This window comes from Monopterus albus, unplaced genomic scaffold (assembly GCF_001952655.1).
Source record: "Monopterus albus unplaced genomic scaffold, M_albus_1.0 scaffold75.1, whole genome shotgun sequence".
Taxonomy (NCBI): Eukaryota; Metazoa; Chordata; class Actinopteri; order Synbranchiformes; family Synbranchidae; genus Monopterus; species Monopterus albus.
Window position 1 is genome coordinate 617,558 of NW_018127955.1, and position 27,944 is coordinate 645,501.

Genomic DNA, 27,944 nt, shown 5'->3' on the forward strand with positions numbered 1-27,944 from the left:
TGAACCGGGTATACAGGGAGGGACAGCTGACACCTACATCTACAGGTTAACAGTGCTCACTAACCTGGTCTTTCTCAAGGGTGATAAGCTGGTAACCTGTTGAGCGACTGCAGACCAGCTTTCCACGGCTGTCGAATGAGGCAAGACGTAACCTGGAACAACACAATACAAGTCAAAGCTTGTTAAATGCTTTCAAAGACCAAAGCTGCACATAAACACACATTACCTTTAAACACATAGTTTAACATTTTGGGAGATAATCTTATTCACTTACTCACTGAGCATTATAAGGGAAAGGTGATACACTTTTGTGCTCATAAGGTCCATATGAAGCTACCACCAACAGCTGGCTAACTTAGCTTAGTGTGAAGACTGGAAACAGCTGTGTTTACTGTTCAACCTCTAACTCTCAGCAAGAGAGCAAATAAAAATATTTTTCTAAATGTTAAACTATGCCCTTCAACAAACATCAAGGTCAGTGCTTCATTTTATTTATAACAACCAAATAAGCTTAACTGCACAAATCCAGCTATGGTCTCAAAGACATAACAGTTTCTATTGCAATTCAGCTAAATAAGATTAGACTACTGTAGTAAGTAATTTTTTTTAGAATATGAATTATAGTGATTTTATTAGACTACTACTCATCATTTTAGATTCAGATCAAATCTGTACAGGGCAAAACTCCCAAGGTTCCACAATTCTGTTGCAAAGTATGCACTCTCTACTTTCTACAGTGTCAGTTATTTTCCATTTTTTTACTGTACTACGGTCAGTATAAATATCATCAAATTCTATGCGACTGAATAGTTTTGTTTGAGACTCTTCTTGCAAATGAGTTGCAATTTATTTTTCAGATTATTTCTGTAACTCTTACTGTCTAGTTAAAAAAACAGAGATCATCTTAGTTTCCTTATTTAAAACTGCAGGATACAGACAGCATAATACTCAGGCTCTAGATAAAGCAAATGCTTTAGGCCAGCAGTACTACAGACCTATATGCTAGATGTCTCCGAGGCTGCAGACTGACAGCGCCCCCACATGGCTGACTTAGGGTATTCCTTTTGAAGACTATAAAGCGGTTTGTGTAGGTCACCAACAGGTCAAAACCAAAATTAAAGCCGGTCCACCGCCAGCAGTACTGTGAAAAGGACAATAACACAGTTTTGGTTTTTTTGTAGCATCTTCTATAAATGCTATGAAGCAAACGTTACTGTAATGCAGAGTTTGCATGACTCACATCTCCATCTTTATTCAGTTTCCTGCCACACCTCATACTGCTCAGCTCAAACTCTTCCTTGTCAGTTTCCTGGGGACTAAAGACAGACAGACGCCTTTGTCATCAGAACAGCTTTAAAATAATTTTCACTTCATATTATTTGTGTGGTACAATAAGATGCCACAACATCTAAAATATCCAGAGGAAATTCACCAGTCCTGTGACTCATTACAAACGCTTACCCATTGTCATTGTCAAATTCTGTCCGGAGCATAGCAAACCATTGGTTTTTGTACATCGATGTTAACCACTCTAGAATATAAAATATGGGTAGAAAACATTAGCAGTGCATAAAGACAGGGAAGAGACTGTTCCTACAGATGTAAAAGTTAGACTGATGATGGTAACAACTAAAATGTTAAAATTTAAGCAAGCCTGTCAAATTCTTTATGCAACTGCCAATAAAACAATGAATAAAATATAAAGATGTAAACAGAGTATTGGTCAACAAAAACAGGCTACGTTTTTCTAGAATAATGAGTCAAATAAGGTAAAAGTCAGTAAAAACTAAATGCAAATGAAATGATTCACTCTATTCAAAACCACTTTACCACTTTGAGTTTAGCTAATGAAATCAAGGATTTCATTTCTCCTGACTACAGAAAAAGCACAAGATGAAATTATGTCTGACAGAACAGTATTTTACCAGGAGGCAAAATATTATCTCGCTCCAGTATGCGTGCAGATGCGAGATCGTTGATGATGTACTGGAGACGAACATATTTGAACACTGAACGAAAAGGGGCACCCTCCTCTGTGTTCAAGAAAGGCTCTTTCTCACACAGGTCTGTGGGCCAAAATCAAATGCAACAACAGTCAAATATCAGTGTGGCTACCAATAAAGAATGCTGACATTAAAGGTACTATTTCACAAGATACGGTGTTACTGTACCTGTCCTGCGTTTGCAAAGCCAGGCATCAGAGTCGGCCAGAAGCTGTTTGATGGGGCCATCCCATGACAGATTAAGCTGCACAAACATCCACTGCACAGAGAGTAAATGACAAAGAGAGCTCTTGGAAACAGGTCTGATAGTACATTAAGTGTGTCTGGGAGTATATAACTTTTCCTTGTACCTTTTTCAGAGCGGTGTATACATCCATCTCCACCTGCATGACAAACAGGTCTGAAGACTGAATGAGCTGCTCCATCACCTCTGTTCTATAGAAGAGCAGTGCAGAAACAAATGTAAGTATAATCACAGTAGCCATGTGATTATCCTCATTACAAAACTCGTTGCACTACAACTGAGACAATTTTAGGTTTACAGTGATATAACATTTTATTTACTGGCTACATAAAGAATACAGGCTGATGTATAAACTGAAGAATTATGAGTCAGGCACATATACCCAAGCTCTTTCATCAGGTCAACATTCTGGTGGGTCATCAGGTTGTTCAGAAGCCACTCAAGACACCTACAGAAGGAGATTCACAAACACATACACAGTAGGCTGTAAGTACATAGCATACAAGTCAGAAATGAAGTTCAAATGAATAAACAACATAAATTAAAATCTGACTTTTTAATAACTGAATCCAAGCCATAGATAGTGGCACAAGTATAGTAGCCGCACACGGTCTTCGCACTGATGTTTTCCTTCATGGTCTCACCACACTGCTGGATCAAACCGTCCTGTCAACAAAAATAAACCATGAGACTTTGATTAGGTTTTGTATCATATAACTGTATTCATACAAAATAAAGATAGCAATTCTACACTTGAGACAACAGCTGACTTCGATGCACTGACCAGCTGTAGCATACAAGCAGCGGCAAGTATACTGACGACTCTGCTGGGCTTGATCAGAACATCATCCCGGTACAAGGATCCAAACACAACCTGTAGAGCTACACAAATAAAAAAAATTAAGAACTATAAGTAAAAGAAAGAAGTGACAACACTAACCAAGTCAACAGGTTTTTCCCCTGTAACTGAGGTCCTCTCACCTTCAGTGTCAATGTTCTGGTCTGGAATCTCCAAGTTGATTATTGTCATGTCAGACTCTTTCCAAGAGCCGCTGAACATACTAGAGAAGTACCCTGACTGCAAAATGCACCAAAAGAAAAATAAAGAGTGTTAAATGATAAGGACAGGCCATGTGAAAGAGCACTGTATACCAATCACTGTCTTTGCTGTGTTTTTGTGTCTTTACATTTCACCTGGCACAGGTAAACTTTGTGGAGGTTCCACTCTTCTCCCAGGGCACAGATGCGAATGTCACTATTTTCCCCATTCAGGAACAATGTTTGATAAATATATTTTGATGTGCTTTTCAGTTTTTTCCTGCTCAGGTTTAGAGAAAACACAAAACAAACAAAAAGAGGAGAGGGAGGAGCAAGGGTAAGACAAAATACTGCTGACTGAGAGACACCTAACACCAAACTGATTCTTGGTGCTTTGGCTGGTCTTGCCTGCGGGGTGTATCCAGTATAGCATCATCGTCATCTTGCTCACTGTCACAGTCACAGTGAGCATTTCGTTTCCTCTTCTTACACTCACAGTTGTGTTTGTGACTGGTAAATGTGCCCTCTGAAGCTTCCTCTGATCCCCGAGAGGGGGACTGGAACCTGCTGCCCAGACTTCCCATTGTTATGCTTTCAAAGAGACTTTAATAATCAGAAATAACAGGTCAGTTATACCTATGTTTATGTTGCAACAGAGCTGAATAAATCAGAATGAAAGAAATATCATGATAGCATATACGGTTTGAAAGTTTGGCTTTTGTGTTGCAGCTTTTTTACCACAACAGACGATGGACTTAATCTAATTCCCAAATAATAATCATCTGGCAAGCCTGCAGTTTAGTAATGTAAATCTATCCTATGATTTCAATGAAATACATGGGTATCACATTCCATGTTTTGATAATTAAATTAGGCTTTGGAATTTTGAAAATACAACTAACAATTTCAAAACATAAGCCCATCTCATACACTATATACTATAGGCTACATCGAACTATAAATAATAGTGACGTTAAATTGTTAAGAAAAAAGCAAATGACATTATATCAAATTTAATGGGGTTCTGTTATCTGCTGCCCACCTAGCTATAAAAAAGTCCCCCCCAAACGACGTGGTAAATTACTTACATGTACTTGTACGCACAGTCTGGGGGCATAACAAAACAAAGCCTGGATGAAGTTTTATTAGCGACATTTGCACATAGCAAGAGTCTGACTCAAAGGCTCATCCCTTCAGCAAATGCAAACCAGATGTACAATATAATTAACAACACAAGGACTGAGTTAACCCTTACCTGGTGATCAGCTCCGGCCAGGCTACGGGAAGATGTATCGGGTTAATGTGGACAGTAAACAGGGGCTGATTATCTCAGGTCAGACTGTCTGAGAGACGCTGACGAGCCAGTTGTAGAGGCTCAAAGCTAGCTTAGCTGTCGAATTCAAACACAAAACACGTCTGAAAACAGGAACAGCGTTTCTTCTGACAAAAAAATAATACAATCGTCAGGCCGTAAACCCCTATTAAGTTCCAGTTACATTTTTCTGAATTAAAGCAAACGTAAAACCAGGGATAGAGGATGATGTTTAACCACTACTGTCCTGAAGATCTGTAGCTGCTTTTGTTATTCTTCTTCTCTCGAAGATTAGTGGCAGCATTACAACGTCACTGGCGGCCGCTCCGCTCACCTCCGCCACCTACTGTGAGACAGGCCTATTACACAAGTAAACCGGCACAGAAGTCACTGGCTTGCAACCCCTGTGGCTAGATTACACAAGTAAACCCCACTGGCCTGCATAAATGTTTGTCTAATTACTTCATACAGCACCGATACCTCAGATTTACCATAAGAATTTACAGCATTTATAAATCGCCCGCTTAAAAAACATGAAAGTGGTTGACAACCATACACATTGAAAATAGCTGAACCAAAGAACATTGGCTCTTTGGCTAAACCATGGGCTTGTGTCCCATTTAATTGTCATATACAAATGAAAAAACTGCGTGTTTTGTAAAAGGCTAAATAATCAATTTTTTTGTTTTACTGAACAATGTTATGTACAAACAGCATAGGTATAACAACATTTCTTGTTATGTTAGGGAGTAGATGCGTGTACAAATTATTCAAATGAAAGAAAATAATGCAATAAAAATAAGACATATAATGAAATTATATAAAGCACAATATAACAGGATAAAGTTTAATCTTGTGGGCTTTTGAATAATCAAAAACTCATTGTGAAATACACAAAAATTAAGTATTGTTTTCATATACTTTGACTTGAACATGTACGATTTCCCAAGAATGATAATGTTATTTATAAGAAAGTCTTATTTGGAGTTGTCCGGGAGAAGTCCAAAGAAAAAACAAAACGCGGTGAGCTGTCCGTTGCCGGATATGACGTTACTCGTACTGCTTATAGTGGGCGTGGCACTGGAAGAATTAGCCAATAAACGACGGGCACCTCTTTCACAACATTCCAATATTCCCGGACCATCCTCCTCTTTCTCCACCATTCGCCTATGTCCAGCGTGTGCGTGGGATTGTGACACGTACCTTCTTCGTTTTATTGACCAAGCAGGACACCTCCACTTGGTGCAGGGAAAACACAGGCATCCCCTGTCTTGTGTCAAATTCCGTTTTATTCTGCATATTTCGTAGCATGGAAGCGAGAGACCCAACAGCAGGTAGGTAGGTAGGTAGGTAGGTAGGACTTTATTGATCCCACAATGGGGAAATTCCTGTTCCAGCAGCAATAGAAAGCAGCAACAAAACACCATAAGAACAAACACCACACACATATCTTGAGAAACAAATTCCAAAGTACCTAAAACCAGACAGAATATAGTATTTGAGAGACAATCCAGAACAAGAAGGATCCTCCACAGGTGAGGTTGTTGTTAGTGTCATAGGGTGTGGCGTTGTGTTGCTATTTAACCAATGTAATAACCACTTACCTGCATTCAACCAGGGACTAGCTGTTATATAAGACATATCAGTATTTTGATGTACAAATATGATATAATGTTTTGTGAATCAGGTTGTGATTTTCATGTTTAATGTACAACATATTGCTCTAACTCAAAAAACACTGTAATGTATGGTGTTTCTGGTCCTGTGCAACCTCTAGATGCTTATTTGAGCAGTGGTGGAGAGGAACAAACTACACAGAAGGATGTGGCTCCTAAAAAAGATAAACCACAGATCAAAAGCAAGATGGAGCAGATCTTTGGGTTCAAGAAGGAGGATCTGACGTCCTGGTATAGCCTGGTGTCCCTCCTGAACCGTCCCACTGACTCAGCATCTCTGGGCATCTTCCGCTGCTTGTTTGGTAAGTTAAGCTGGCAGTCATTTTCTCAGTCTACTCACTGGGTCTGACTGACTTTGCAGTGTCTGTAAATAGTGCCCTTCTTTGTCATGTGTCTCTCATGCAGGTTTGCTCATGGCTATCGACATCACACAGGAACGCGGCCTCAGTCACTTGGACTACAAGTACCTGGACGGAGCCCCTGTGTGCCGCTTTCCCCTCTTCAGTTTCTTACAGCCATTGCCACTGGACTGGATGTACCTGGTGTATGTGGTGATGTTCCTCGGTGGGTCACACCTCAGTGTTTACAAAAGCTTGGTGAAGACAGAGGCCCCAACCTCTTCATGCAGTCATTTTATAAGAGAGTCTCTGTGGAATGACTGCATATGGTATACATGAAAGCACATATACCAGCCTGGCAATTTCCTTCTATTCTTCCCCCAAGCCAACTAACCTTTACAAGATTTTATGGGCCATACAAAGATTTTGACAACTAATGTGGCTGTCACTAAATCAGACCATGTTCTTTACTAAGTGGACACACTAGCTTGGGTACAAATTCTTATTCTGAACACTTCAGGTCAATATTCCTCTACCTAAAAAAATGTTCACGTGGTAGCATGTTAGTGGCCTCACCTTGATTTCGCAGCAGGGAGGGATAGAAAATAAAAAAATCCTTACATTTTTTGGGTGGCTTCTTCACATTGCTCATTATTGTTATAGTCTAAAAACATGAGAAAAGGTGATTGTCTGATCATCTATAATGTAAGCTGCAGAAAACGTCACATTACTGTTTCACCAAATGATTAGACTCCCCAAGACTAGTTAACAGATATTCCCTGTAAAAATCAAAGTTAATAGGTAGGTGTGTAATGATATAACTAGTTGACAATTTGGTTCGATACACAATACTAGGCTTGCAGTTTAATAAACTTACAATAACAGTGAGGATGAAAACTAGTGTCACAGTTATTTACAGTATTTCACTGGTATGTAAAATCACAAAAACCGTTTTCAAACACTGTTTCTGAGTGTAGCTAATGTAATGTTTGGCTAATGGAAACAGATCTGGCCTATTATCCCCTCTTGTTAACATAAATAAATTACATGGGAGCCTTGACTTGCTATTGCGCTCCATCTTTCAGTTTCACGATGCATATTGTCACGTTTTAGATTCACGTTATAATGTTCTATGATGCATTGTTACACCCCTAATAGTTAGTATTACTGTCATAACCTTTGTTGTGTGTTTATATTTCAAATTAAAGGTGCGTTGGGCATCATGCTTGGCTGTTTCTACCGTCTCTCCTGCCTTATGTTCATCTCAACATACTGGTACATCTTTTTTCTGGACAAAACGGCCTGGAACAATCACTCGTACCTTTATGGCCTCATTGGATTTCAGTTAACACTCATGGATGGCAACAGATACTGGTGAGATGATGTTTGTCATTCTGTGCATTTCTGTCCTGTCTATGTGTGTGAGCCCAACAGAGGAAGACATTTTAGCCTGTGTGTGTTTGTAGGTCAATCGATGGGTTGCGGAGACCTTCGATAAGAAACGCTCATGTGCCTCTGTGGAATTACACTGTGTTGAGGGCGCAGGTTTATGCAGCCGTCAGACATATTACACAATTTAGGAATTATTAATAAACATGCTGTGGATGCAGATAATCTAAAAGCATCTGTTGATGTTTGTTTGCCAAAGATATTTATTGTATATTTCATCGCTGGAATCAAAAAGTTGGATGCCGACTGGGTGGAGGGCTATTCAATGTCATACTTGGCACACCACTGGCTTTTTGATCCTTTCAAGTAAGTATTTTTTAAAACAGGTCAAAGTTAACTCAACTTTAATTGCCGACTCTTGTATCTCAGTACGCCCACTCTGAACTTACTGTACTGCACATTCTTTTTCAGAGTGATTCTTCCTGTGGAGTTGGTTAGTTTGCTGGTGGTGCATGGAGGCGGCCTTGTTCTGGATCTGACAGCTGGCTACCTGCTGTTTTTTGACGCAACACGACCTTATGCATTTTTCTTTGTCTCCTACTTCCACTGTATGAACTCTCAGCTCTTCAGCATTGGTAAGTCTTTCACCTCGCTTTGTTAAAAGCAGCTTTCTTGTTGCCGTTGATTCTGCGTTCTTTCACGGGAAGCCGTCTCATTGGTGTTTTCATCCACCACAGGGATGTTCCCCTACACAATGTTGGCCACCAGTCCCCTCTTCTGCTACCCTGACTGGCCAAGAAGATTCTTTGTACGTTTCCCAGCGGTCCTTAGGGTAGCCCTGCCACTTACCTCACCGGACGCTCAGCCCAGCACCTCCTGTGTTTATAATGAGATCCAGGCCACCGGCACTGAATGCCAGGAGACTTTGAAGGTTTCCAGATCCTCGAAACTGAGACTGAGGCACAAGCTGGGAGCCATTTTTGCCATTCTCTACATAATTGAACAGTTCCTCCTGCCTTACTCACACTTCATCACACAGGTATTTCTTCTTCAATTTTTTTAAATTTTTTTTATTTACCTGAAACAGCTTGTATAGCTAAATTTGCTTCAAAAAACAAGTTGTAAACTGTTGCATAAATGCCTGTGTGTACTTTTCTACACAGAGAGCTTCTGTTTCAGCAATTGTACTTTAACTTCGGCAAACGTTAAATGCTCTCTTAGGCACCAGGCTGATAGTTGCTCAATCAGAGTCAACAGTCAGGTTCACAGCAAACACCAGATGCAGCAGACAGATATTAATCATCCAGTCCTATTGGTTTATTCAGAATTTACAGTAGGAAAAGTGTTAACTGTTTATCAGTGGGATTTTTTTAGCAAGGAATATTTTGTTTTTGTCCAGGGTTACAACAACTGGACCAACGGCTTGTACGGCTACTCATGGGACATGATGGTTCATTCCCGCAGCCATCAGCATGTTAAGATCACCTACAAAGATGGGAAAACTGGTGAAATCGGATATCTGAACCCAGGGGTGAGTTATAAAGAAAACACTGTCAAACAGAGTATGTGAGCCTCCCAGGAGCTCCGTTTATTCATCTTGCTTTAATGATAAATATCAGTGCAGCATATACAGTATGCATCGTGATGTGTGTGTGAAAGAGTAACATTCCAAATACTGTAAAGTGGACACATCATGTCATGAAAACTAGCAAAATGTGTATATATCACATGTTGAATAAAAGCTGTTACTTTTAAATAACAGTGAGAACAAAAAACAAACCTTTTAAATGATTTTGAAGTTATTGATGCTATCAAGATTCTTGACTGTTGAGAGTTTCTCTTAATTTTAGCTTAGCCAAATTACTAACTAAGTAGTATCTGGGTACTGTAGGTGTTCACACAAAGCCGTCGCTGGAAGGACCACGGAGACATGCTGAAGCAGTACGCCACATGCCTCGGCCAATTCCTGCCTCGCTATAATATCTCTGAGCCTGAAATTTACTTTGACATTTGGGTGTCCATTAATGAACGCTTCCAGCAAAGGTATGTGAGTTGCACTTACTTATAAAAAAATACCATACTATACTAAAAAAGTAACTCTACGACGGAGTTTTAAATTTGTCCTGGATTCTTCTCTAAGGCTCTTTGATCCTCGTGTGGACATTGTGAAAGCTGATTGGTCCCCTTTCAGACCCAACGCATGGCTGATGCCTCTGTTAGTAGACTTGTCACCTTGGAGGACCAAGTTCCAGGAGATTGAGGGCACTTTGGACAATCAGACTGAGATTGTCTTTATCGCTGATTTCCCAGGTCAAAAATGTCTTATCCTTACTTTAAATGGAAAGGAATAGTCTGTTGTTTTGTTAACCCTCACACAGGCTGCTGCTGTACTAACCGTTGTGTCTTTACAGGGCTCTATTTAGAAAACTTTGTGAGTGAAGATCTGGGCAACACCAGCATCCATGTGTTGCAGGGCAAGCTGAATGTTGAGATAGTGGAGGAGAAAAAGAACTACACTCTGCAGCCTGGTGAGCAGATGCAGGTACAGCTACATGCCATCATCAATCTAAACAGTATACTGTTTAACCTCGGACAACCTTTACATTAATGTGAATGTGTATGCGTGTAGGTACCTGCTGGGGCTTATCATAAGGTGTACACAGTGTCTGAAGACCCTTCTAGCTACATGTACATCTATGTAAACACCACAGATGTGGCACTACAGGAGAACTTCACCAAGCTGTTTGAGCTCCAGGAGCGTGTTCGCAATGGGACAGGTGAAAATATGTTCATGTTGGGCAGACAACATCATGAGGAGTAGGTTCTCATGAAAATATGGTAAAAATGAGTGGATAAGTTGGCCTTTCTTTAGTCACATATTTCAGTGAAAATATTTTTAGAATAAAATAACATCACATTCCACTCTCAGCCACTCTCTCCTTTTCTGTCCCAATGCAAAGTTTTGCTCAAGAACTCAGAATATGTCACGAGATGCTCATTAGACTGTCCCATCCCACAGAAACTGAGCCTCTTCCTCCTGAGCTGCAGCCTCTTATTGCTACAGATGATGATGCAGTCAACGCCACCGATCCAGTTGTGCAGCTGTTCCTGAAGCGGCAGCGCCGCATGAAGGAGGTGAAGAAACGCAGGGAGGCTGGCATGCTGGAGCGGCTGGAACGCTTTGCTGTGAAAAAGTACTACTCAGTACGAAGGGGGTGAGTGTTTGAAAACACCCATCCACTAATTCATCTGTGAATACATTATATATCATTTGTATCGCTTGTTTTTCAGATTCCTAATGACTCTGATTGCTCTGAGGAATCTGGCAGTGGGTCCTCCTCCGCTGGAACAGCTGACAAGAGAAGTTGCCTTTGCCAACGTGAAAGAACCTCCAGCAGAAGCCAACCAGGACGAACGGCTGAAAGATGAAGTTGGTCACGGAGAACTTTAAAGCTACCACTGGGACCAAAGCTACAGTTGACTTACCTGCAGGTGCTTGATCACACAACCTTTGCAGATGTGTGTTACTACTACTACTACTACTGGACTGTTACTATTCTGGAGCAAAGATGCCCAGAAGTCAAAAGATTTTACATTTTTTATGCTTCTGAAGTATTTGGTATTTCAGAGTATTTCCAGCATTTCATTATCACAATTATTTATGAATCAAATACCTGCTGAGGACACATTTCTGTTATAACTGCAGCAAAACTACAATACTGTACAGATATGCTTTGTTGTGCAAGGTTGCATTTCCTGTTTAAGAATACTAATTTAGGAATTTTATGGTATCATAATAGGTGGATGACATGACCAAAAAGAAATATCAAGACACTGAAAATGTTTTAAAAATGTGCTCTGTTACAGCTTCGAGTCTGCATTATATGATCTGCCCCTGTTTTAATTATGCTGCGTTATTAATGCTGCATTGTTTTTAAATGGAAATGTAGAACAAGGACAGATTTATTGAGCATGAACGGGATCTGCTTGGTTAATGACTTCTAATACATTTTAATGCTCAGCTATAATTTCACAAATTCAGGCCAAATAATTTACAATAGATTTACAAATATACAGTACAAATGTGGGTTTACTCAGTTTTCAGTTTACAGCATACATCTCTGAGTTTATGCTTATGCTAACCCTATAATATGATAAAATGAAAACTAATTTCATCAGTGGTTTTCTAGTTTTCTAATAAAGAGCATCAACTTGATAAAAAAAACCCAGTAATTTCATTTTGACAAATGACTGGAAATAATGGATTTTATTGGTGTCAGTATTTTCTGTACCACTCATCTTAAAGTGCTACAGCAGAACTCCAGTGTTTACTCTAGTCATCATTATGGCACATTAATCACACCTTTCACATAAGCACTACTGTTACACAGTATAAATACATATAAATCTACAAGATGGATTTCTAGGAAATGCCTTTGTTAAAACATAAAATCATAATTAGTTAATTCTTTAATCATTTAACATGTAGTAATCACTATGTTGCAGTGGGGGTCCATGACATGACATGACAGTGTTTCACTACAAGTTATTTAGTGTTCAGAACAGGGGAAGGGTTGTAGTTTTACACACAATCATTTACAGGGAAGGACATAAACAGTATTTGTATTTCAGTTAATATTGCACATTACGTTACTCGTTTTAAGTTCTAAACCTCCAGGCCTTGTTTTACTAATGTCTGTAAAACTAAACACTTTTCATCCCTTTCTATCATGTTGTACGTAGTGTGTGATGGCAATAGCAATTCAAACGGTTCCAATAGACTGTTGTCACCCTCATGTCATAGGTGGCAAGTGCTGCAGAGGGAGGACAAAATGCAAGTGAAGTAACAAGAAAGCATAAATTAGAAATGGACAAGTCCCCTTAATCCTCTCAATTATTCTACAAACATCCATTTTCTTTTTCATTTCCACTTCTTTCCTCACTCGAAGGTTGTGCTGCATATTTCCGTCTGTCGTCATTAGATTTCAAAGCGGCTTCATGTCCAAAATCTCAAGCTCATCACCTGACCAAATTGAGCTGCTCTCCTAGTAGCCTCACAGAGCACACTAACACTACAGCGGTCTGTCACACTCATCTCATGGTTAACGAAAGACACCTGTATTACTGCTCAAACCACTTCCACCCTGTCATGTGGCACACAGCTGTCAACTCCACCAGCATGTACAAACACCCTCTTCAAAAATTCACCCACGTTGTCTGGCTGCACTTCCCCAGGCGGCACCCTTTGGCACTCAAATTTTAAAACAACATCACTGGTGTTAGAAGCGGGGTGGCACCTCCCTGTATGCATACTCCAGCGCTGGGCTCGCTCCTCTGGCGATAAGAATACTTCAAGTCTCCCCTGCTCTGATTAGCTTCTTTCTATTTCCAGTGGAGTCTGGATGCTCATTGCATGCTTAAGAAAGTAAACATATTTTATTACACTTCTATTTCTTAATTACCTTGGCTATAATGTCTCAAAGCTAACTTGTCTGTTTCATATACAATGTAATTTATTTTCTTATGAGGGTAAATTTATTGGATTACAGCTGATGGTAATTTGATGCTTCAAAATGTAGTGCCAGTGAAATATTAGACATCCCCTTCTGTAAAAAAATAAGGATTTTTGTTATATGCTCTAGGAAATATTAATGAGGCGCAGTGTATCCTCACGTTACGTCCTTGCTGATGCACACCTAAAATGGTGTGAAAATATGAAGCATTTGTTCATAGTGATGCTCCCGCAGCTCTACCTCAGCTGAAGATCTGGGCAGAAAACTCCTTGTATCACGCCTTCAATCACAACATTAGAAAACGTATCTGGAAGTAAAGAAGAAAAAGGAAGCTTTTAAAATCAAGAAGTAAGAAGAATAGCAAGTACAATAGCTTGAAACTGTTGGCGGAGTAGTTTTACAGTTGACTTGCCATAAATAATAAAGTCAATAATGCTGTTAGAATGATAATGATTTTAAAAATGTGCCACATTATGACACGATGTCTGAACTCACTGGGTGCAGAGGGCAGCAGGTAGGGGTCTCTCAGAAACAGCAGGACTGGCTGATGTGAAAGTTTACTGAAAAGAATCCAAAAAAAAAAAGTAGAGGTCAGAGCAAATATAGTGGCTGACGTTTTCACTGGTGAAAGTAAAAGAAGAACTTGACTGTCTGTTTCAAACATTTGTTCTTTTCATAAATACTCACTGAAATAGGAAACTAACTCACCTTGATTCCTCAGATTCTGTATCAAATGACCTTAAAGAAGAAAAATAAAGGTTAAGCCACACAACCTTCCAGTAGCCTGGGCACAAACAGATCAAAAGAAAATGGGACGAATTTGATAGAAAACACACAGTTTATACTCACCCACAGCTTTCTGTTTTTGGCACTGAAGGAAAATGGCGGATATTCAGGAAATCCAGAAATATCTTTGGTAGAACCTCATTTTCCATAATTATAGTCTGAGAAAACAGAGAAAACAAAAGCAAATTGCAACGTGTCCACAAAGCAGCAGCACAGAACTGAAGTGAACTCGGTGACTTTCTGTTTGTCTTTCTGAATTTAACTGTTCTACATTTGTACTGTAGTTTAAATGTTTACTCTGCATTCAAGAAAACCTGTATTTGGTATAAACAGGACTGTGACTGCACAATATTGGCTGTATACTGTATACACACAAAAAAGGTTTTAGGTCTTTGTGTGAGCTACATAGTCCCAGCAGGTGGAGTGAAGGTGTGTCAGGGCACCTGCAGATACAGCTCCAGACCCTGCCTCCTCTGCTCCAGGACTTTGGGAACCCAGTTTCTAACATGTTTTGAAGGGATCTCAGGAGGCTTTATGCTCTTCTTTAGCTGGAGGGATTTGGAAACATTGTTTAAAAAACATACATGGTACAACCAAGAGGGGGAAACACTAGAAGAAGGCTAAAGACAAAAACATATACAGGTTTAAGACTTGAACACTAAGTTGAACTCATGAGAACGGAGGACTCTGTTAATATTTGACTGTCAATAAATGATCATAAACTGTGTCAGTGCACGAAATCTCACCATTTTATGCAAAGCATGGAACTCCCTGTAGCGTTTCTCTACAGTGTGCTGTCTGCCATTCCACAACACGTCAATTTTAAAGACCTGAAAAAAAAAAAGTTAGTTATCATCACCAGCCAAAATGGTCCCCTCCCAGTACGTCAGTGTGTGATAGACAGAGCAGCGGACTGTGGAGCTGTCAGTTAATGTTGATGTCAGCTAGTTACCAAGAGGAAACATCTGGCTGCTGTAGCAGGAAATAAGATCTGTCAAAGTGACTATTAACATTCCTGCCCAGACTTCTGTCTTACACTTCCCTCACTCTGCAGGAATCCTCTGTAAACGTGGCAGATTTACTACATACATGTCGCTGTTCTCGCCAGCATTATGCAAAGGAGGAAATCCACTTTTAAATGACGGCAGTGGTGTTAATGCAACTCTGGAATGGTGACATAAACACTATTACATCTCCCATGACAGAAAGCAAACAACAACTGTCACAGTTTTTGCCTTTTGTAATGAAACCCCAATGGTTGTTCGTCTCTGACTTCGAAGTACAGTATGTGGACACCCAAATATTGCACCCATATGTGACTGTTGAACATCCCCCTGTAAAACCACAGGCGTTAAAAGGCGTCTTTTCTTTTGGGAAGCCACACAACTTTGGCTGTAGGGATCGGCTCCCATTCATTTTGTGCACTGGGGTTATTTTCATGTTAAACATTCAACAAGAATGTTTTTCCCCCAGAACTGCTACCACAAAATTTGAAGCACGCTATTGTCTAAAACACTGGTTCCCAACTGTTATATATTTTTAGTCAGATAGATATTGGATAGATACTTTATGTATTAGAAATGTTTAGTGGAGATAGGATGTCTAGTTAGACTGTTAAATGCTTAGGCATGTTTATGAGTTTCTACAGGGTACATCTGGTCAAGGATAACTAGAGAGAAGAGTTGATGACTGTCAGCAGACAGGGTGTTTAATGTTATTATAGAGGTCGTGTGAGAATGTTTTTAGCTACACACCACTTAATCAACAGACACACACACATTGATTTGCTTCATGTTATGACTACTGCTATGACCAGCTGCAAAGCTGGTAACCGAGACGTCTCGGTTGACGTTTCTGTGTAGTATGGGGCTAGTCCAACCGAGGGGATATAATGTATAGGCCTGGTGGGTTCAGGGTCTTTCATCTTACATCTGCCTGTGAGCAGGTTGGAGGTGCAAGATACCTGAGCGTGTAATGTTAATTTTACCTGTGATCCTTTGAATAAATCAGCACTGTTTTGAAGTTACTTGGACTGTCTCGTCTCTCAGAGTTAGCATGGTAGCAAGGACTGGGTCCTACACAACCCAGGGATTCTCTGTAATGTGTTGCTTTTTTAATATACTGAATAGTTTCATCTCTAAATCCCACACACCAGGCTGGTGTCACCCAAGATAGTGACCTGATCATTAGGAGCAGATTTTGACAATGATATGACTAAACCACATTAAATACAACTCTTTTGTCAATGTCATTATTCAGTGTTTCCACTATCAGTCACATTAATTTGGTCACAGCGGGCTGTCAAACCAATTTTTAGGCATGCAGAGTTTGAAGGAATAGTTTGGGGCATAAAGGAAGACATTCCAGAAAATACATTTGTTAACTTTCTTGCCAAGACTTACAGTAGATGAGAAAATTAATACTATTAACAGTTAATATTATTTTGTCCACTCCATTTATACTGCATCACTGAGGCTAGGGTGAATAAGAGGAAGCCCCCTCACGAGCACATACAGCCTCCAAGATGATCATACAGTTGAATCTGACTGCTGAGACTGCATTCATTCTAGCTTGGTGTGACTAGTGTCCTAACACTTAGGATTAGTTCCCATTTTTGTCTTAGAACAATCATTAGGTGCCCATATGAATCCTGAAACAGGTTTTACTTGCTGGGATCTTTCCTCCTCATCACACTGAACATTAAATGATAGCTTCCTAGTGATAACAAATGTCAGTTCATGAAAAAACTAAACCTCTACTTCAAGATGAATTGACTGACTAAATAAAACTATATTTAAACCACTCTTTACAGTGAATTATGTCAGGGTTTTAAGGTTAATATATCCGGTGGCTCTCTGATTAAATCCAAATTCAGAAGTCAGTCTAAACGCGCCGTTAAACTGAGAAATGGTTTCTCTGACATGTCCTGTGTTCACACATGTGCCATTAGGTTCTTTGATTACTTCATCTGAACAGTGAAATGTGTAAAAACAAGGTGAATTCAGGCTGATTTGAGGCATGTTCGGTCGTAAACCAAACAAACAACAACTTTACATCCACATTGCGCGACTGGATCCGCACTGTTAAACAAACATAAGCTTATTATTTCAAGGGAGCAGAAAATAAGACCCGAGGTCATATAAAAATCCGCTGGCAGACGCCAGAGAACAGGCACACAGAGGTTATTAGAGAGCAGCTTACCGTGTATCCTTTCTCGATTGAGTTGGTTTCTGAACGAAACGACGGAATGGACACTCGCACCGGATGCATTTCGACCTGAAAAACGTACACTTGTGTGGGTAATATTTAAACCTATGGCATAAATACGCATACATATACGCACGCACAATAGCAGTACTCCAGTTTCTCTGGCAGCCTGATAAAAATCACAGAATTCAAACAGACGGAGCCTCGGCAGTGCGCCCTGGTGGAGCGGAGGCAGCAGCGATGCGCAAGGAAGTGGGTTAATGCCTTTCTTTTGTAATGGAAGATGTTCCCCAGATGTTGAGAGGTGAAATGTTCCATTTCCACATATTGTTTATATTGTGAAGAAGGACCTTCTCACATGTTCAACTTCATGGAGATAATTCAGAAATCATTTTTATCTTAATTACTGATTTAGGAATGTTTGACTTTAACAGGCTATTTATAATTTCCTAAATTAGTTTGATATGACTGAGTGTAACTTCCAAGAAATGTTGAAACCATTAAATGATTAGAGGATTGACATAAAATTGGTACTAACTTCCCCATTTAGCGTGAACAAGCTCATATACAGTCCATTAAAACAATATCCTGTAGTTACAAGTGTTTATTGATGTACCAGTGTTTGTCAGAGGTCATTATAGTTCTATAAAGGCTTTAAATTAAAATAGTTGTTAAGGTCACTCATTATCTGTTTATACACTAACATTCAGCTATAGGTGCCAACCAGTAAATATATTAAGTAAAGGGACATTTCACCAATTCAAGGCATCATAATCAGTTAACTAATGGTATTTTCCAGGCTGTGAAAACAGTGTTATAATGTCTTCTCTGGCTCTGGAGGAAATTTGTCAAGCCAGAAAGTAACAGTGATTGTGTCACAATGATGCCATCATCACTTGAGGTTGCAGACAAATTTAGTGTTACAAGCTGGAAGTGTGAAAGCCAGGGTCTAATAAAAGATGCCCACGGTTACAGACATTTCTTTTATATCACTGAGAGTTGAATGTCTGCGGGTTTTGGACTGCTGGTCGGACAAAACAAGCAACATGAAGATGTCATCTTGCGCTTCAGGAACTTGTGATGGGCATTTGTATCTATTTTCTTAACAAACATTAGGTCCTTGTGCTTCCCTTTTTGCCTGGTGCGCACGTGTGTGTCTGCATTTGTAATTCAGTGTGTTTGGTAAAGACGATAAGACAGGGAGAGTGAATCCAAAAGTGATACAACGTCACAAAGTTTTATTCAAGTTTCATCAAAAGCTTTGGAGTCAAGAGAGTTTCTTCCTTACCAAATACATTTAGTTTTAAACATCTAGTTCATTTTAAACGTGATATACATTGATATTGGCTTATCAATAAGCACAAACTTGTTTATATCTGTACTTAGCTACTTTAGACTTCTAAATTTAATAGATTTTATTCTTTAACTATCTTACAAGTGGTATGAAATGCAAGAATGTGGTACAATGCAATACAAGCAAGAAAAAGAAAAGTGGGGACAAGAAAATACTGTTCAGAAAGGAGCAAAGAAGAATTCAAGATTACCTGGCATTACAAGTCCGATGAGTCCTACTTAGTTCCCTCAATTAAGAGTGTTCTAAATCATAAAACAAATCTGTCTTACAAATCTCATTTAATGTTGTTTTATATCCTTTCGTCTGCAGTCCTCTTCACTGTCATTTACAGATTTACAGAACATCTCCACTGAGTTGCTGTGAATGACTGTTGTTTCTTAATATCTGAAAAGAAAGAGCACAAAGTGATTAATAGAGGACATTTTAAACATTAAAGCAGTATTTGTCATGAGACATGACACTTACGCTGACATATGACAACCTGACAGGTAGGCGTAGTTGCCAGTGTAGCGAACATCACAGCGCACAATGTTGTTGCTGTAGTCTGATTCTTCGACCTGATAGTATGGATTTACACTGACCTGTGGAGAACGACACAACATGCATAAAAGTATAAGAGTCAACAGCAAGGCAGCAAAGATAATGGAATGTTTATGAGTGCAAAGTGATTCCACAGTGTAACTTTTTTAAAAATGTCATCTGGTGTTTGTAACAAACCTTGAGGATATAGTTTCCAGGTTGCACATCTGTGATGTCAATCCACTGGCAGTCAATGTCTGCATTGTAGGTATCATAACAGCCTGGGCTCAGGCCCTGCACACAGGACGGCAACAATATCAACATGATATAAACAAACACACCTCTTATGAAACAATATACAGCTATTTTATATAGAGAGCAGTAACTCTGACACAGTTTTTAATGTTATTATAGTCTAATATACACTAACAACCATATGATCAAAAGAACAATAATTACATTTGTATTTTTGGCTACATCTTAGAAGCATTTTTGGATTCAATGGCAGAAAAAAAAAATCATCCAGTCAAAATAAAAAAAGAATTGGTAGGAAAAATAAATTATATGCAACACAACTGATTGCAGACGGTCAGGCAGACAGTCAGGAGAAACAGGAAATCATTAAATCACCATCTCTAAGACAGCTGCCTCAGTGAAAGAAAACTTGTTTATCTTAATCCCGCTTTACAGATGTATTTCTTAAAGTGAACTGGCTTTTACTTTGCAACAACTGAGATTCAAATGGACCTTTTAAAGAGGATATTTATCACAATAAGAAAATAATAAGATTAATGCTGGATGAATTGCATTTGTCTGTGCTGGTTTCAGGGTCCTGGAAAACACCGGCTCAGTGTCACGGTGTCACGGTGTCACCCTGTCGTGTCTTAGTGGGACACTTGAATAGAAAGGAGTCATCATTATTGTTACTGGTAACACTTTTGTGTCGGTGTAGTGGCCATAGATTAGCTGCTAGCTGGCTGTAATAGAAATACTTTGACATTACTGGTGCCGTAGCTAACAGGAGCTAACTGGCTACATTTAGTAGCAGTTGTTACTAATTTATGACTATTTTGGAAATAAATTGTAAACACCTCGCTGGCATAACTTTATAAAAGTGAGATGGCAAACTTGTTAGCAGATACGCAGCAAAATTCTGATTAATTAGGAATCCGGCTTTTGGCCACCTAAGAAATGTACTCCAGTATGCTAGTTCTGATTTATTGGACCAGCACTAGTTTTGAGCCAACTGCTGCAGATGAGAGCAGCAAGTGTGAAAGCTGCAGGCCATAAAATCAAAACCATAAGCTGAAAGAAGCTAGAATGCTCCATAGCACTGAAGAGCTACAGAGTTGGGTGGTAATTCTCTGCGGGTTTGTCACTATGAGTGACCCGTTTCTCATACAAATTGTCAAGTTATCCATTGCTGATATAAAATATCAACAAAAGCCCCTTCAGTGTCAGTCATAACATTTTGCAGTTAGGTTTTCAGCAGGTATGTTTTAGACCTGGGTATGTGCGGTGCAGGCATACCGCCTGTAGTATCCATAGTCACAGGAAGTGTCCTCCAAGCAGAAGCTGGCCTTGTGTCCCTCGGCCACCGACCGCTGAGTTTGGGCATCCAGCAGGTCGTAGTGGCTGAACTCATCCATGCTGTGGTAGTGCCTGTGGATCAGCAGCACGGTGTTCAACAAACCCAGACATTTTTGCTGTACACTGAGCAAGCTCCACATCAATGAGGGACAAGCAGGTACTGTTTGTTACAATGAGGCCCACCAGGGATCACTTTGTCCTTTAGCTGCATTTATATATTACAAAATGCTGTATATCTTACTAATCCCTTATGTGCTGAATGTTGTTTCACTTTATTATCCAAAAGACAGAGTTTGATTAATGAGACATAAACAGTCTGGTTTTTAACAATTCAGTTCATTGGTTGTCTTTCAAAATATTGACAATAAATCTATACAGTACATCTCAACAGTTTATTGCACTGCTGCCAAATGTGCTCCATCTTGGGGATTAGCGCAGTCGACTGTTTCACAACATAACTATGGACTGAGGTAGTTTCTGTGGGCTCAAGGAAAAACTAGGCACTTTCCCATAAGCTCAATAAAGAGAGAATATATCAGCGGTTTTCCCTTTTTGGCTCATTATTTTCATCACATAACTTCATTTTACAGCATCTGGTTGGCAGATAGAAACGATCTGAATTCCAAGGTCGTGTGAAATTCAGTCTCTTTCTTTTTGTGAAAGCCCAAAGTGGGTTTATGTGGATGTTTAGTCTGAGATTGTAAAAATAGAAAATGACATTATTAAACATCTAAAGATGCAAACAAAATTTGTCTTAAGATGTCAGGTCTGATAGCAAACTCTCTACAATCAATAAACCAGCCAAAAGTAACACAGCTGTTGCTCAACAGGGGGTGCCAAACCACAGACTAAAGACAAATGATGATGAATCATCTGTTGAAAACAACTGGTTGCTTTGTAATTTACAAAACTAATGAACAAACAAATACAAAAAAGCATCTATCTCCAGTTCTTACTCTTAATAAATATGTGAATTAATGCAGCACTTAAATGTTCAGTTTGATTTTTGGCTCTGGTATTACTATTTTATTTCTTACACTCTCTGCTGTATTTTACAACTGATCTATATACCTCAAGTGACCATCATTGAAGGTTTGTACATTTTTGAAGGTGTCGGTGTCATTCTCTTGTATTTTGGGTTTGTGGCAGCTATCCGTTGTTAAACTGAAGTCAGAGTTATAGCGGAGCTTGTGCTGAAAATGAATACCATGTGTGTGGCATAAGGGCAGTTTATAAGGTGTTAAACAAAGACAAAAAAATGTACAAAAGGTTGGGGGTTGGCCAGTGAGAACAAACTGAAGCAAGAATGACATGTCACTGAGGCACTTTCTCTGTGTGATGGTGAGGTGGAAAGCACTGACATGGCATTATACTCACTGATGACAGCTGTGCCACTCCCAGGCGTAGCGTGGCCTGTTGGGGAGGAAGTCAGCCGTCCCCTGGTTCTTGACTCTCTGAGGGAACCTCAGCAGCATACGAGAGTCGTAATCTCTGGCTGAGTGGGCTGAGCTGCAGGCAAAAAGCAAAGACAGAGGATGCAGTGTGTGCAGTAAAACAAAAAGCAAAGGTCACATATGGGCACAATGACATCACCGAGCTTGTTTTCCCTACTGTGTCCCCTCCTCTGAGTGTAGCTTTATAAATGGTGGGTGGAAAAACAGTTTGTGGGAGTTCGTTTTTGATACTGTGCTTACCATCTGGGCTTTCTCTTCTCAGACAAACTATGATTAAACCTTGTACAGACATCCACCACTCCTCCTCCAGCTGTGGCAGGATTTGGTTAATTTTACCTCATCTCATGCTTCCACTGGGCAACTCTCACCCACAAGCACTTTAGATGGTTGTTACGGCCCAAAGCTCTAGGAATCACACTCAGGCTTGGCTACAAAGTCAGTTTTTTTCCTCCCTCTGGATGAGTCTTTACCTTGACAGACAATTTTCCTCAGCTGCACATCTCAGGTTGTACATCGGGACTCTCTGTGCATAAGCAGAGGCTTGAATGTAATATGGGTCAGGTACAAGATCAGGAAGACCTGCAACAACAAAACAACAACAAACAAGAGCAAACACAGAAAGTGATGCTGCTTTAACAGATGGAATTCACCCGCAGAAACCTGAAGACAAGCAGAGACAAGACAGACACTAACTGACGTTACTTCAGCTTCATAAACACCACTTAAAGAGCAACATCTAGCTCATTAACGACTTGAATGCTGGTTTGAGAACATTTTCCTCACTCTTACCGTACTGATGATAACTTGTGCCATATCCGGGTCTGGCTCTAGGCCTTGGTCTCTCGTAAACGTCATAATAATTGTAATACGGATTCTCATTATCAATGGACTTGTACGGGTCGTAGGGATCGTCGCCAACCATCATGTCTTCTCTCCTGGGCAAAGGCGGACTGCCAGTGGCCCTTTCCTGGGTGTCGTTGGCCCTGTTGCTCCTCTGCGTCCCCGTGCGCTCACCGGGCCGGTCATGGAGATGCTGGCGGTGCTCGCGCCCTCTCAAGAGCCTTTGAAGCGGAAGCGGGTGGCCGCGGGGGCTGTGCAGGTTAGAAGCTGCTCGGGGAGGCTGCTGTTGCTGCTGGCCCGCCGGCTGGCTCTGGGTGTCCGCATCATGTCTGATGGCGACAGGTAGCGCTTGCACTTGCTCCTGAGGAGCGCCCCTCCGCCTCGGTGGCTGATACTCCGAGCCCTGGCTTAAAATGCTAAAGATCTTGCCGTTGTGTGACCACTGTAGCGTCTGCCGCAGAGCCGCTCTTTGGTTATGTTCTTGCTGCGTTGTCGGATTCTTTTGAGACTGGGCAGCTTGCAGGATGAAAACTAATAAATAGACGCAAGCATATGCGTAAAATGGCACGTCAAATATGCGTAATCCCATTATCAACTCAGTTAAAGGAGATTTAATGTGGCAAAGCAAATATTCAAATGAGCAGGGTTTGCCACTTGTCTCTCACTTAAAAATCCTTCATTTCTATTCAAAGAGCATCCAGTGAGCAGAGGAGCTAAGTTTCAGCGTGTCGGTGTAAACGCATATCGTTCTGATGTGCAGCTTGCAGATGCGCCCTGTGCGATGGTGATGAGGAGGAGGAGCACTCCAGCACTTGGAGTTTCTTTAGTCGTTTACAGAAGTCTGCTGCTGCTGCTCATATAACCACTGGATACGTGATGTCTGATCATGACGGGCCAAATGGATCTGGAAGGCGGTTAATGTGTTTTAGTGACAAGCAGTGCAGCTTTTTTCCATCACAAATAACACATTTTCCTGGCCCGTTGATAAGAAACGGTCAGACACTGTAACATAACAGATGCAAACATTCCTGTCAATTCCTTCTAATTTATGACAGCATATGGGTGATATGTCACATTTTCTAGGAACCATATAGTGTCTTTTTTCTTTCTTTCTTTGCCAGATGAACAAACTTTCATGATAGCCTTTTCCCTGACTGTTGGATGAACTCCAGACCAAATTGCAACATATTCTACCAGAAGTCATTACACTCATCCACTTTCTCATAGGAGGATCTCAGAAACCTAAACATGACTTTTTGATGGCCCTGCAACATTTTCAGTATTTTTCTGGGAAACCAACTCCCGCAAACCTCCTCCACCGGAGGCACGCCTCAGTTCTGTCTGCTGGAGCTTTTCTGAAAACGTGCAAGACTCATCACATGCATCTCACAATAATCTTCTCTTAGGTCATAATTAGTCTACTCTGAGAAATAAACAAAATGAGGCTGTGGTGATATTTGATATCTGTATTACCGGTGACCCCAAGTTCCTCTCCTGATGCGTCTAAATCATTTGCTGCAGCCCACTCAAACCACTGCCCTGCTCTTAACACCAGAGGTATAATGCATAGCTTGGGAAACCTTTATCAAGGTTTTCATCCACCTCTGTCTAGCAAATCATAAAATTCTTTCCAGTATCTACACAACTGATGATGACTGCTGATAAACCACAACAAACAGATTTAACAGTTTCCCAAATCACAAAGTTTTGTGAGAGTGAACTGTATCAGATTTCTTTCAACACGGATTAGCCAGCGACAATTTATGATTACATTCCCAAGAGTTCAATGATTTTAAAAGACATCTTGATACAAAAATGGACCTAAAGAAACATGGAAAATAAAGTAAGGCAGCACAGGCTTTCCCTAACATGAAAAGACTCAACCTCACAACACAGATACACCATAATAAATACAGAACCAAACAAAAGAAGTGTCATATTTCAAATACAGTGTCCAGTATTCTGACACTAGGGGGCAGATTATTGTAAATGGGAGTGCAGCATGTCATTCTCTTATCAGTACCTAGGGGAGTTGTTTATCAGATGTTGGATTACACTCTTGTCTTAGCCAAACTCCACACTTGTAATTGTTTCTTCAGAGTTTTTGTCTTTGATATGAGCTTGTGTCTACAACCAGATACTGGAAAAACATTAATGGTGTTAAAACCTGAACTAGTTGCTGGTAGCACCTACAAGACACTGTACAAATCACATGGAGTTAAGCAGCTCTTATTATCTCTGTCTAAGAGCACCAAGTATGCTTGATTCACAGTCACACATTTATACCTGGAAGCTGCCCAATACGAACACAAACAGATCTTTGTCACTGAGCAGATCCACTGGAGTAGCTGGGGATGAAGCGCCTTGCTCAAGGTCACCTCTGTGGTGGTAACGAATTACATTTAAGCTCTGCTTTTTATTTTCACTGCTCAAATTGATGCAGTCAGTGCTGTGGCTGAACTGGTGACAGTTTGGTCACGATCCCACATGTGCATCCTTGTAGCAATAAACAAACAAAACAGGACCTACTCATAAGAACACTGCTCCATAGTGCTACTAGTGGTCAAAAACACCACAGGACACTTCTAACTTTGAGTGTTGCCTGCTTATTTTAATATGAAAATGTAATGTTAAAGAGATATACTTCAGTGATTGCACCAAATTTTCAGGGTCTTTAAAAGTACAATGTGCTAAATATTTATTAGAGAAAGACATCAAGACAAAAGCAGACTAAAATAACTTTACAGTCTAAGACTGTCTTAAACAGATTATATCCTGCTGTAAATTACAGTTCAGTTAGTTGCATTGTTCTTGGTAAATGGCAGGCATACATCTTTTCACAGTCACCTCTCAGCTTGTGTAAGCTGTGGGAGTGAATCAACACTAAGTGGAGTTCTGTGAGCTCCTGAAAATGTTAAAGGTTTGACACAGACAATGGATGAAGATGCCAGTGACTCATTAATCCAAATGAACTAGAAGAGTGATTTGTGAAACTGAGACTAATCAGGATTTTTTAAGAAAACTGAATAAAACATTTATTAGTGACATAAAACTCTTTCCAAACTGAATCACAGCATTGCCAGAAATGAATCTGAATGCTCTTTTGTCAAGTTTTCCTATTATGTCTTCAGCGATGCCCTCTAGCTGTTTTATTTCCATTCAAATATGTAGGATTTGTTTCCAGTTAAACAAATCAAACCGCTTTGGAAGCACTGTTTTTGGGCCAATATGTGACAGTGTTTTTGCTTAGACGATGAGTAATGTACGGTCTTGTAGCTCTGCATACCAACACTTTCCCCAGAGACTAGAAACTATGTGCACATGTTCCTAGGTTGCCTGCTCTCCCTTCCCTGGAACACCAGATAGTCAGAACCAGCTGTACTCATCACTGGTGTTTTGTTTTTTTTTATAATTCATTGACTTTCTTCATGCAGAGTCCTTTCCTCTAACAAGGGCAGCACAGTGTTCACGCACACAGCTCAGAAACACATCTGCAAGGAATTAGACAAGTTCTTTGGTCCACGTTGCTGGAATTCAACTCCATTTCTGATTTATTTATTTATTTATTCTTTTTTTCTTTTTGGGCACTCAGTTGAGCTAAAGGAATTTGAATAAACCCACATCTGAGCTGCAGAATAGGGAGAAAAACTGTGACAAGTCCTCCTGCATAAGACACGTCACTGAGAAGTGGGGGGGGCTGGATATCCATCCCTTCATGATGCTAAATCTACCATAAAACCAAATATGCTAGTGTCCTTTTGATGTGGAGCCTATATTTAAGCATTTACAGCTGATTACCAACAAAAAAGGAGAATTATCATTATAATATAAAATCAACTTTAAATCTGTTTAAAAAATCCAGCGTCTGAAGTGCCAGCATGACAATGAGCATTATGTGCCTATTTGGATGTAATTATTTTTCTTCATGCCATCATTATGACCTCATCTCAGTGATGAAGGACCACACACATCTCTCCAATTAGCCACAAGCTCTATCCCATAACGTGTCTGCTTCTCTTAGTCTCCCTTTTTACACTCTCAGATTTATACTCTTACATTTTCCTTCCACCCATTTGCAAAGCTCAGCCTATTGAAATAAGCTCAAAACTCAACGACAGAAACAGACAATTCAAATATTTTCTCCTCTTTCATAAATACTGGGTTTCCATTACTCTTGGAGCTCCAAGTTGAGGCTTGCACCACACACACACAGACACACACACGCACATGCACACAGTCTGGTGGACTACGTGGCAATCTGCACATACACTGTATCCTCTGCAACCGGGAGGAGGAGCGCTTTATCAAGACACAACCCAGAAAACTTTACATTGTGCAGTGATTTATGCACATGTACTTTTTCACCATCAGAGTTTGTTCTGTCCCACAACCACAGGGATGTATGAATGAAATCTATTTAACCAGTGAGAAAGAGATTTAATTGCTCTTCAGTGAGTTGTGAAATAGTATTCATTATTTTTAGTGACTTTTATGTCTCAATCTCCTTGGTTGAACTCCTCTTTTCTTTTTTATTTCAAGCCATTCTCACGGAAAAATATATAATAGCTACATTATTCTGCAGTGCAAAATGTACTAGTCCCACAGGAGCACCTCCAAAATTGTGACATTACAGTGCTTTTCTGCAAAAATAAAAGACAATGGCTGAAATTCCTTATACGTG

The 27,944-nt window shown here is 40.0% G+C and overlaps 4 protein-coding genes across 5 annotated transcripts in view; 1 reads left to right on the top strand and 3 right to left on the bottom strand.

Annotated features, from left to right (window-relative positions):
- gmcl1 (germ cell-less, spermatogenesis associated) overlaps positions 1 to 4,896 on the bottom strand; it is a 6,695-nt gene extending 1,799 nt beyond the window's left edge. Inside the window, exons 1-15 of one of the 2 annotated variants that reach the window (XM_020605957.1) lie at positions 4,541 to 4,896; positions 4,374 to 4,392; positions 3,694 to 3,888; positions 3,442 to 3,565; positions 3,229 to 3,325; positions 3,032 to 3,129; positions 2,801 to 2,913; positions 2,630 to 2,695; positions 2,354 to 2,438; positions 2,172 to 2,262; positions 1,926 to 2,066; positions 1,462 to 1,531; positions 1,241 to 1,316; positions 996 to 1,141; positions 65 to 152 (exon numbers count right to left, since the gene is read on the bottom strand). In XM_020605957.1, coding sequence (XP_020461613.1) covers positions 65 to 152; positions 996 to 1,141; positions 1,241 to 1,316; positions 1,462 to 1,531; positions 1,926 to 2,066; positions 2,172 to 2,262; positions 2,354 to 2,438; positions 2,630 to 2,695; positions 2,801 to 2,913; positions 3,032 to 3,129; positions 3,229 to 3,325; positions 3,442 to 3,565; positions 3,694 to 3,869 — 1,371 coding nt within the window. In that variant the 5' untranslated portion in view covers positions 3,870 to 3,888; positions 4,374 to 4,392; positions 4,541 to 4,896. The remainder of the gene's footprint in view (positions 1 to 64; positions 153 to 995; positions 1,142 to 1,240; positions 1,317 to 1,461; positions 1,532 to 1,925; positions 2,067 to 2,171; positions 2,263 to 2,353; positions 2,439 to 2,629; positions 2,696 to 2,800; positions 2,914 to 3,031; positions 3,130 to 3,228; positions 3,326 to 3,441; positions 3,566 to 3,693; positions 3,889 to 4,373; positions 4,393 to 4,540) is intronic. The other variant, XM_020605958.1, reaches the window with a different exon arrangement.
- An 838-nt stretch (positions 4,897 to 5,734) lies between these two features.
- On the top strand, positions 5,735 to 11,866 carry ggcx (gamma-glutamyl carboxylase). The gene is made up of 15 exons (XM_020606020.1): positions 5,735 to 5,931; positions 6,375 to 6,575; positions 6,679 to 6,837; positions 7,820 to 7,985; positions 8,078 to 8,156; positions 8,260 to 8,366; positions 8,472 to 8,635; positions 8,738 to 9,039; positions 9,400 to 9,531; positions 9,892 to 10,043; positions 10,141 to 10,310; positions 10,412 to 10,542; positions 10,630 to 10,777; positions 11,020 to 11,215; positions 11,292 to 11,866. Exons 1-15 carry the CDS (start codon positions 5,907 to 5,909, stop codon positions 11,449 to 11,451), a joined length of 2,292 nt encoding a protein of 763 aa, XP_020461676.1. The 5' UTR covers positions 5,735 to 5,906; the 3' UTR covers positions 11,452 to 11,866.
- A 367-nt stretch (positions 11,867 to 12,233) lies between these two features.
- On the bottom strand, positions 12,234 to 17,793 carry snx24 (sorting nexin 24). The gene is made up of 7 exons (XM_020606021.1): positions 17,501 to 17,793; positions 15,046 to 15,129; positions 14,743 to 14,847; positions 14,363 to 14,457; positions 14,222 to 14,251; positions 14,009 to 14,073; positions 12,234 to 13,820 (listed from the first exon to the last, which is right to left on the bottom strand). The coding sequence occupies exons 1-7, from the start codon at positions 17,567 to 17,569 to the stop codon at positions 13,750 to 13,752; spliced, it is 519 nt and encodes a 172-aa protein (XP_020461677.1). The 5' UTR covers positions 17,570 to 17,793; the 3' UTR covers positions 12,234 to 13,749.
- Positions 17,794 to 18,740: 947 nt separating this feature from the next.
- Positions 18,741 to 24,105, bottom strand: loxa (lysyl oxidase a). The gene is made up of 7 exons (XM_020605924.1): positions 23,213 to 24,105; positions 22,894 to 23,002; positions 22,347 to 22,478; positions 20,885 to 21,041; positions 19,578 to 19,673; positions 19,326 to 19,441; positions 18,741 to 19,244 (listed from the first exon to the last, which is right to left on the bottom strand). Exons 1-7 carry the CDS (start codon positions 23,850 to 23,852, stop codon positions 19,238 to 19,240), a joined length of 1,257 nt encoding a protein of 418 aa, XP_020461580.1. The 5' UTR covers positions 23,853 to 24,105; the 3' UTR covers positions 18,741 to 19,237.
- Positions 24,106 to 27,944: the final 3,839 nt, after the last annotated feature.